Raw genomic sequence first — 10,999 nt, forward strand, 5'->3', positions numbered from 1 at the left:
TAACACAAGAATTAGTGTCTTTGCCTTTTTGAACTATAGTCTTTTCATTTGTAAAATAAAATGTTTGGAAGTACCTTCTACTCTTTTCATTCTGTGCTTTGAAGTTCAATTTTGATCTATAGAAATTTTAGGAGAAATGTTTATTAAAATGTTATTCAATTTATATACATACATACACACGGATTTACCCTAGCACATGTGTGTGGTCAGAGGACAACTTACAGGGCTTGATTCTCTCCCGATAGCATGTGGCTCATATGGATGGAGCTCAGGTCATCAGGTCTGAGAGACAAGTGCTTTTACCTGTTGAGCTATCTTGTTGACCCCAGTTTCCACCCTTTTTTATGGTATCACAGGCATATTTATAACCATAATGCCTAGTTCTCAAACGACCTAGGAGTACTTAAGGTTAGAGGCAGTGAAGGAAGGTACAGTTCTGCTAAGCTGATACTATTTTGTTTTTTGACAAAGCAAAGCAACGTTTAAATTATGCCTTGAATTGATTTCTCCATGGCCTAACTATTTAGATTTTTGTTGTTTTGTTTGTAGATTTTAAATTTAAAATTTTATGTGATGAGTTTTGCCTGCCTCTGTTTGTGCACTGTATTCATGTATGGTCTCTGGGGAGGCTAGAAAAGTGGGTAGGATTTCCTGGAACTGGAGTTAAAGTTGGTTGTGAACCACTGTGGGGATGCTGGGAACCGAACACAAGTCATCTGCAAGAGCAGCAAATACTCTTAACTGCTGAACAGTCTTTCCGGTGAACATGATTTGCTCTAAGAACATAATGCCATAGATTTCCTTACTTCCTACTTTTTGGAGTATTTATTTGCTGTAGAACCAAAAGGCCATACTGGCCCCTTTTTATGTGATAGAATTGAGACCTTGGACATTTCCTTGTCTGGGTTCTTGATGAGAAATATGTCAGATTTGATAGATTGTTTTCTGAATTCCATTGGTGACCAACTGACAAGTAAATTCTTAGGATTTAAAGAACCAAATCAAAGAAGACAACACCTGATCTCTAAACTTCTTTTCTTTCTTTTTTTCTTTTTTTTTTAATAGCTAAACTATCTTATGGGTTTCTATTTCCTCAAGTCTGAGATATCACTGGTTGTAAGGCAACACTTATTTTATATACCACTCAGTCAGTTCATCAGACTATGAAATGTCTTGAATAAATGTTGATCTTATGTTGCTGGCTCCTCAGGGCACATATGTATTTGTGCATGTAGAGGTCACAAGAAAACCTGGAGTATCATTCCTCAGCACTGTCCCTGTATTTCTGAGACAAGGTCTTTCATTGACTTAGAACTCATCATGTAGATTGGTCAGGGATTATAATCATGCATCACCACACTCACTTTTGTTTGTTTCTTTACAACGTTGTATTTGCACAGCAGCAGCATTTTCCTGACTTAGCTGGTTCCCAGCCTCTAAAAGATCCTTTCTGAAATCTGAAGCTGTAGCTTGGTCATTATTTTATCTGAGTGACAGCACAATTCCTTGTCGTTATTGTAGAATGTAGGAAAATTTCTTCACCGTTGAAAACTCCTGATGTGTAAGTTACAGTAAGGCATTTAGAATTAGATCAGAATTCAGGTTTTGAATCATCTGTTTAATCTATGTACATGCCAGGCAAATTATTTAACTTGTCTCTCAACTATAACATCTATTAATATTCACTATATTAAAGTGAATATAGTAATAATAATAATAATAATAATAATACCCAGAGCCCCAGTGAAATTTAAAGGAGACTATGATAAATATAATGGGCTTAGCATGGCTTCTGCTCACAGGCCCAGACATGCTATTACCATTCTCTGAATCTGGCAAGTGTTTGGTCAGATCACGTTAGCACTCAGAAAAGGGTTAACTACAGTTGTTTACTAAGTCTTTTGTCTCGCTTCTTTTTATAGATAAGTCAGCTGAAGATTATAATTCTTCTAACACTTTGGTAAGTCTATGTTTCCTCCATTCTGAAATAAGTGGGTATGGAAGTAAGGTTCAAGACAGTGTGATAGAGACAGAACCTGGCCTTGGAGACGCTAAGTTTGGTCACTGCCATGCCTTAGATTCTCTGTCTGCAGTAAAGGAACTGGAATGATGAATGATGTTATCCCTATTCGACAGTATGTCTCTTCTAGCTTTACATTGCTGTAGAATTCTAATCTTGAAGCCAGATATGTGGCTTTTTGGCTGTTTGAACATTGGAAACCCCATTTGTCTTTCTGTAGTTCAGAGTTTTCATCAGTGAAATGAGAATGATGCATTCTTCCTTACCTGGATGCATTTCTGGACACTGGAATTTAGAAGGGGTTCTCCCCTCTTTCATTAGTAAAGAGCACTAATCTATCTGTAACAGATTCTGTTTATGTAAGAATTTTCATTCTGCCCTCTGAGGCTGCAGCCATGTTTCATAGCTTAAAGAATTGTGATAGGAATCAAATCATTGAAGAAGTGGGTTGGAAGTGTACGTGAATGACCTTACAAAGCTCTTCTGTGTCTCTATTTTAGAAGTTGCCTTTTTATAGAAATAGGAATAAAAATAAGATACTGATATATTTGAAAAGGTCTTATAAATAATAAACAGTGATACATATAAGAGAATACTAGCTGGGAAGTGGTGCACAAACCTTTAATCCCAGCACATGGGAGGTAGAGGCAGATGGATCTCTGTGAGTTCCAGGGCAGCTAGGGCTAAAACAGAGAAACCCTGTCTTGGAAAAAACCAAACACACACACACACACACACACACACACACACACAGAGAGAATACTATTTTTTATATGGGGTGTTATCTCTTATAGAAAACTATTTTTCTAGCCAGGCTTGGTGGCCGAGCCTGTAATCTCAACTACTTGGCAGGCTGAGAGGGGAGAATTGAAAGTTTAAGTCCTCCTTGGGTTGTAGCTGTAGAGTGAGTTCAAGGCTTGCCTGAGCTGCTTACAGAAAACAAAAAGTTGAAGGATGGCTGAGGATCCGGGTGAATGGCAAAGTCTTTGCTTATCATGTGAGAGGCTGTAGATGAACTTTAGAAAAAATTTAAAAGGATGCTTATACCATATTGATTTATTACACATTTACAGAGCCCCCGTTCTCTCCCAGAGAGAGCAGTCAGACATTGTCCTAGACTTGCACCTCCTAGTCTTCTAGAGGCTATGAAGGCACATGCAGTTACAGTTCAATATGCTGTAAAGCTCATGAGGTCAGGAAGTATATCTGTCTTATTAATTCTTTGTCTTTGGTACTTAGCAGGTTCTGACATTTGTTAAACATTTACTGAATTAAAGTCTGAGTCAGTGAAAGCATCTCAATGGTAAAGTCTATTCTGAATGAATTATTTAGAATAAGAATTAGAGAGATGAATATATTTCAGATAGAAACTCATATTCATGGGGAAAGAGGTTCACAAGGTATGTGTAATTTGGGAACTGCTAGTAGTTTGATATGTCTGGAATGTCAAATGTGCTGGGAGAGAGGCTGGCAGTGGGGAAGCATGGTAAAGTAGGCCAAGTCATGTAGGAGTTTGGCTTTGTCTAAAAGGTGATGAATAGCTTAAAGAATTTTAAACAGGGAGAATAGTAATATATGACACAGTACTGAGCCACTGTCAAACCTTGCTGCCAGCAGTCATTTATACTCTCGGCAATTACAAACAGTGCCAGCCTGGCACTTTCCAGTTATTGGGTTCTTTTTTTATTCATTATCTCTTTCATTTTTTTACAGTAATGTAATGAAGCAGATTGTTATCCTTGTTTTATAGATGATAAAACTGAGATAGAGAAAGGTTAATGGCAATACACATTTGATTCCTACTCTGTTCTGCTTTCTTCTCATTCATGTTGCTTTGCATCAAATGGAAGCGATGTGATTAAAAATAGAGGGAAAGTATTTACAAATGCATTGTCTTTGAATAATGAATTATTGATCAGTAACTTACTGAAGAAAGGCCTAAACAAAGTGGAGTTGTGACCTGTGGGTTAAATGTCTTTATGCTTTTATAAGAAGAGTGGCTATTATCTATTATTGAGTGGCTACACGGTGCCAGACACTTTGTTAAGATCTTCATGTTTAACATAATTAATCCTATCTTGGGAAGGAAGTACTGTTGTCCTCATTTCATAGACAGAAAAAGAAATCTTCTTAACAACTTAAAAGTAAGAACCATATTATTGGTGCCTATAATCCCAGCACTTGGGAGGTAGAGACAGGAGAATCAGAAGTTCAAGGTCATCCTTGCCTATGTAGTAACTAGGTTGGCCTGTGTGACATGAGACCCTGTGTCAACAAACAAACAAACATAAAACTATATAAGAACTAGGATTAAACAAACAAACAAACAAAAAAACTAGGATCCTAGGATCTTCTGAATCTCACACAGTCCAGGGTTTCTCACTGTGTCAGGGAACAGAGAAAGGTGTAAGGCAGTCTTATAAAGGTGACTAGAGTGAAATAACAGCCATGTTGTTAGTGCAGGAGAAGAGCCCTGTGGCTCATGCCATATGGCCTAGAGGATAGCACCTGCTTGGTTTAGTAGCTACAATTAGAACCATCAGACTGTCAAGGACATTTCCCCTTAATTGAGAGCATTTCCCCTATAATTCACTATTCTGCATTTTTTATTTGCACATCAGAGATATGATTTTATCATGAGAGCATATCATTGATTTTTATGTTGGTTTTATACACATTGTTTCATTTCATTTATGAAATAAATGAATTACTGTCTCCATGTTGCAGATTAAGAAAATATAGCACAGAAAGATTTTGAATTGTTTCTTCCTGTTGAGTTAATGGTAAAAATCAGTTTAAAAAAATCCATTCTCCTGAACATTCATATGTTTACTATTTCCGAAGTATTTCCTGAGCACAAAGTATTTCTTTGTGTCAAAGCACAGAAAACACAAAAATGAATGTACGCTATCCTAGACATTGAGAAGAATCTTGATGGCAGATTAGGGAGATCTGAGCCCAAAGAGAAGGTTACAAGAATAATGTGTACTGGAGTCATATTTTATTTGTGATTTGTTCCTTCTGGTAGTTGAGGGAAGCTTACATTACGAGGTCTTAAAGATTTGCTTATTTAACAAACATGACCTTATAGATCTCTTTTAGCTCTGAACACTTTTATCTGTGTCTAGGATCTGACTGGAGATTCTATGGAGTTTTTACAGCTAATTCTTATTTATAGGATTTATACCAGCCAGGTGTGGTGGTACATATGTGTAATCTTGTTCAAGAGGCTGAAGCAGGAGGATCATAAGTTCCAAGCTAGTGTGGGCTACATAGCCAGACTCCATCTTAAACAAGAGAGTGTGTACTGTGTGATAGGTTTTTTTGAGTGCTGAGAAGTGAAGGGCTGGGAATGGTTTGCTCTTAAGCTCACAAATTAATGATAAACAGAATATATGTAAAGGATTTATAACATAATGCCAGGTAAATATAGGAAATAAATGGGCAGTGTTTTCCTGTCTGAGGGATAGTTTAGTCTAAGCTCCTGTCTTATTCCTATTGCTCTAGAAAGAAGCTTAGGGTAATGAACTGAATTCATGTGCTCATCTCTTATTGGCCCAAAGATATATTTCATAAGGAATAGTATTCCAAAGCAAAAAGCAGGTCATAACTAACCACTGAGAAAAATTCATAAAAGATACAAAGCCTGTTTGAATAGATCAAAAGTAGCCACAGGTTTAAGTAACTGGAAGCCAGGTACATGGCAAATGCCTGAAATCCCAGTACAAGAGACTGAAGCAGAAAGAGCAAAAGCTCAAGCCAGCCTTGGTTACATAGAGCTTTTTATAAACAGAGCAGAACAGGTGAGAAAACTCCTATGAAGAAAAAAGGTAGCTCTAGGAAAAAAGGGGTGAGATGCTATAGTCTTGAATAATTTTTAAAAATAATTTAAATTCTACATTTGAGACAAGGGTAGCTTCCCTCTTACCTCTGTGACTAGGTTAAAATAAGATATTTTTAAAGGACACAGGCATTTTACTTAAGAAAAACTGCTGTGACTAGGGAGCCTGAGAGGGAACATAAAACCCTAGTCAGATTTCTACCACAGAAGTAAAGAAAGAGGAACATAGCTCTTCAGTTGAAGAAAATACTTGTGACTTTTCTGGATATTTATTTATTTATTTATTTATTTATTTATTGACAATTTCTTTTTGTATACAATGTGTCATGACCATACTTACCCTCAACTCCTTCCCAGTCCCCCACCCCAATACCTCCTAACTGGTCCACCTCCCACTTTCATGTTATTTCCTTTTTTTTTTTTTTTTAAACCAGCTGAGACCAATTAGCGCTGCTTGGTAAGAATGTTTGGTTGATCTTGTTGACTTTATCTAGTGCAGCTCTTGTGTCAGAAACTGCAGCTGCAGTGAGCTCATGAATGCCAGTGCCACATCGTATCCAGAAGATAGCATTTCACAGCATTCCTCCCCATCCTCTGCTGCGTTCTTTCCATATCGTCTCTGCTATTATTCCTTGAACCCTGGTCAGGGTAGGAGGTTGATACTCCAAGTGACTTGGCACTTTGAACAGTTAGGAGTTCTGCATTAACTGTTACCCACTGCAGAAAGAAGTGTCTCTGGTCAAGGTCGAGAGTAGGGCTAATCCCTGAATATAAATGTTCATGTGTAGGAGGCAGTTTGACCACATGTCCATTCAGCAAAATAACAACAGTAGGTTCCCCACTATGGCCTATAACCTCCTGAGCCATGGGAGGTTTATAGTTTATAGTTTCCAGGCAAGAATTCCTTCCTGTAAAGAAAATACTTTTAAAATCCTATCTCATACTTGTGATACCCAGAAGAAGAACTTTTTCCTAATATGCTTTTCCATGCCTACATATCCTAAAGAAAACTTGCCAGTAACTACTTCTTTAGAGTGCGCATATTCAATCAGACCTTCCGTGAATGTATTGTTGGAGTAATCAAAGAGTAAAAGAATTCTTAAAATTTAAAAATGTAATAAGTTAAGAAAGATTAAAGAACAAGTAAAGAAAACAATTCAGAAAATTAATGAAACAGATGGAAAATGTGAAAATAAGGGACAATGGAATGCAAGTCAGGAAGACAAATTAGAGAACAGAGAGTAGAATAGAAAAGTCAAATACAACACACATACACACTCAAAGGAAAATAAATAAAACCGTTCCCCATGTAAAGAAAATCATGGATCTTCAAATGAAAGGCCTGTCATAACCAGGTCAGATAATCAGAGACCAAACATAGAAAATTCTTAAAATCCTCTTTAAAAAAAATGCAGCTAGCATAGACCAGAACATTAGCATCAGACTATAGGTTAGCAGTGGTACACAGAAGTGTGATATCCTTTGAAGTATCAGAAGAATTATAGAGTCAAGAATTCAGCTCTAATAAAACCAGCATTTGATCACGTCAAAATAGAGATGTGTTTGGACATGTGAAGATTGAGGTTTATAACACAGAGATCGTCTTTGAGAGGCTAAACACTACATAATAATAATCCACAGGGATGATAGTGAGTGAGAATATTGACTTAAAATTTATCATTTTCTCCAAATTTATATTAAAAAGACCAGTGGTACTAGAAATCATGAAATAAATAACATTATTTCCAAGATTTCTCTTCACCATTGTCTTGGCAATCCTGTGTTGGTATTCCCATTTTCTGTAATTTTTTCATTATTACTTTTGCCTTTTGGTAGAGCACATCCACTAGTAGCTTTGAGTAGGAAGTGAGTAGTTAATATCTTTTGGGTTTTGGAATTGGAGTTTCTCTTTCTGTTTTCTCATATTTTGTTGACACAGGCTGATTACAGAATTCTAGGTTGGTAATAATTTTCCAATAAAATTTGAAATAACTATTTTGACATTTACCTTAAGTACTACTAAATCCAAGGCTATTTTGTTTTTGCTTCTTTATATATGTGTTTTTTTTTTTCTCTCATTTGAAAAGCTGGTAGGATCTTTTTACTACCATTCTTGACTTTCAAATTTCTACACACATTTCCATCTTTTATTGTGAAAAGAACAAATACATTTATTATGAAGTCTTTAAACATAAACACTCTAGCTTTCAACTACTGGAGAATACATTTGGATTATTTTCTTTGTTCTCTTTTCCTGGAACTCCTTTGATTTTTGTTTTAATTTTTGGGAGACTTTCTCAACTTTATTTTTTCACTATACATATTAAGTTTTATTTCTGCTACATGTTTAATTGCCAAATGCTTTTTCATTAAAAAAACTGTAACATTATATTTTGTGTCTAGAATTAGTATCTGCTCTTATCTTGGAGGGTATTAATGATATACTTTATTTTGATTTGTTTTCCTTCCTATTCAGCCTGTTTTTTGGGTTTTTTTTTTTTTTTGGTATTTGGTTTGTTTGTTTATTTATTTGTTTTCTGGGTGGTACTTTTCCTTAATTGTTTCGGTTTTTCACCTTTATGTTAGAGTTATTCCTTTCATTTAAAAAAAATCTTTGGAGGTCTCTTTTTTAAAAATAATTTATTTTTATGTACATTGGTGTTTTGACTGTACATTTGCCTGTATGAGGGTGATGGATCCTTTGGAACAGGAGTTATAGACAGTTGTGAGCTGCCATGTGGGTGCTGGGAATTAAACCTGGGTCCTCTGGAAGAGCAGCTACTGTGCCTAACGGCTGAGCCTTCTCTCCAGCCCCTGGAGGTCTCTTTTATATTTATGGTTGTGTAAATTTAGTAGAATTTAAGCTTAATTTAAGTTCAGGAATTTCAGTAATTTATAGTTTTATAACCATCACCATAATCTAGAATTTTTATTTGTGAGCATCACTGTAGAATAGTGCATTAGTTATTTTTCTGTTGCTGTTATAAAGCATCGTTGTGAAATATGATGGGGTGATGGGGTACAGAATCACCTGCACACTAACAACCATAACCAAGCCAGCTTATAGAAAGAAGAGTTTATTTGGGGTTTACAGAGGAATGTGAGTTCATCACCATCATGGCAGGGAGTATGGCATCCACAGGTAGGGATAGCACTGGAGGAGCAGCTGAGAGCTCACGTTTACAAACAAGAAGCAGTGAACACATAGGGAATGGCCCTGGTCTTTTGAAACCTCAAAGCCTGTCCCCACTGACATGCCTCCCTCAGCGAGGCAACACATTTTAATTCTTCCCAGACAGGGACAAGGCATTCACATACAGGTAGTTCAGCCAGACCACCTAGAAAAACCCTTCATAGTTTCTTTTTGAAACATTCCTTCTAGGTTCTAGGTCACATCCAGAGAAGAATCTTATGAGTTTGTTGTTGTTGTTCATAAAGATCTGACTACAGAAGTAGCTACCAGACTGTTTTCCGCAGTGTTGTCGTCATTTTTCATGCCCACCAGCAATTATGAAGGTTCTAATTACCCTGCACTCCCCTTCTGGTTTTCTGTCTTTTGATTGTGGTCATTATAGTGCATGTGAAGTAATACCTTATTGTGGTTTTATTTGCATATCCAAATGAGTAATGACCTTGAGCATCTTTTCATTAGCCATTTCTCTTGTGTTTTCTAGACAAATTTCTTACATGCTGTTTGATAAACATCATTTCTTTCAGATTTATTGAGATGTGTTTTCATGGCCTAGCATTTCTGTTATGGAAAATAGTGATTCATGTGTGGTTGAAAGTATCTCCTGCGTGTATGGGATGATTAGGTCAAAATGGATGTTTTTATTTTCTGTATCTTTTCTTGTGTTCCTAATTATTAAGAGTAGAGAAATGAAATCCCCAAGAACAATTGAATCTCTCTGTACAAATTATTTCTCGCCTTCAATGTGTCGTTTCTTGCTTTACATAACATGGCTTGTTTTACCATAAATATTTTATTAATAATCATATGTTGTTTGATTGTTTGTTTATAATTCTTACATCAATTGTTTTTACTTGTTACACATGTGAAATGACCTTCTGTGTCTCTGTATATCTGTCTGTCCCTCTGCCCCTTTCATGTTCTTTCTCTATGCTGGGATTAAGCTGAGGGCTCTTCAGATGCTAGGTCAGTGCTCCATCATTGAGATTCATCTCCAGCATGCTAATGTTTCTGTAATGTGTTTGTTTTAATTACTATAGCCCACTACACTTTTTTATGACTGCTGTTTTCATGTACTTGTTTTCTAGTTGTTTTACTTCAGAGTTATGTTCTTGAGTTTATGATATGTTTCCTGTAGACAACATATGCTTATATGTTGTTTGCTGTTTTTCTTCCAATGTGACAATATCTGCTCTCTGGGAGTTTAGATATTTAACAGAATTATTATGGTTGAATTTATTTTTGTCATTTGATACCAGTTTTCCATATGGATTTTGACTATCTTTTTTCCTCCTATACTTGCTTGCATGTATGTTGAAAAAAAATTTAGTGTATGTATGTGATGTGCTTATCTATACGTGTTCATTTGGAAGCCAGAGGTTGATGGCAGTTTTCTTCTGTCACTCTCCGCATTTATGAGAGTGGATCTCTTATTGACCATGAGCTCAATTACTGCTAGACTGGATGTCTAGTGAGGCCCCAGCGTTCACCTGTCTCTACCTCATAGTTCTGGTGTTAGAAATACAGGAAGACATGCCTGGCTGCAGGGAGACATGCCTGACTATGCTATTTAGTTTTAGGTCAACTTGACACAGGCTAGAGTCATTGGAGTCAAAGATCCTCAATTGAGAAAAACGCCTCTATAACATCAGGCTGTAGGCAAGCCTGTAAGGCATTTTTCTTAATTAGTGATTGTTGGGGCAGGGCCCAGCCCAATGTGGGTGGTACCATCCTTGGGCTGGAGGTCCGGAGTTCTATAAGAAAGCAGGCTTTGCAAGCCATGGGGAGCAAGCCAATAAGCAGCACCCCTCCATGGCCTGTGCATCAGCTCTTGCCTTCAGATTCCTGCCCAGTTTTAGTTCTGACTTCCTGACTTCCTTTGGTGATAAACAATGATTTGGAAGTGTACGCCAAGTAAACCTTTCCTTCCCAATTTGTTTTGGTCATG

General features: G+C 36.7%; 1 protein-coding gene across 5 annotated transcripts in view; it reads left to right on the forward strand.

Moving 5' to 3' along the window:
* Pak1 (p21 (RAC1) activated kinase 1) overlaps window positions 1–10,999 on the forward strand; it is a 125,186-nt gene that overhangs the window by 83,014 nt on the left and 31,173 nt on the right. For all 5 annotated transcript variants that reach the window (XM_021634801.2, XM_060367606.1, XM_021634803.2 and 2 more), the window contains exon 5: window positions 1,923–1,960. In XM_021634801.2, the coding sequence (XP_021490476.1) occupies window positions 1,923–1,960 (38 nt within the window). The remainder of the gene's footprint in view (window positions 1–1,922; window positions 1,961–10,999) is intronic.

Source organism: Meriones unguiculatus, chromosome 14, assembly GCF_030254825.1.
Source record: "Meriones unguiculatus strain TT.TT164.6M chromosome 14, Bangor_MerUng_6.1, whole genome shotgun sequence".
NCBI lineage: Eukaryota > Metazoa > Chordata > Mammalia > Rodentia > Muridae > Meriones > Meriones unguiculatus.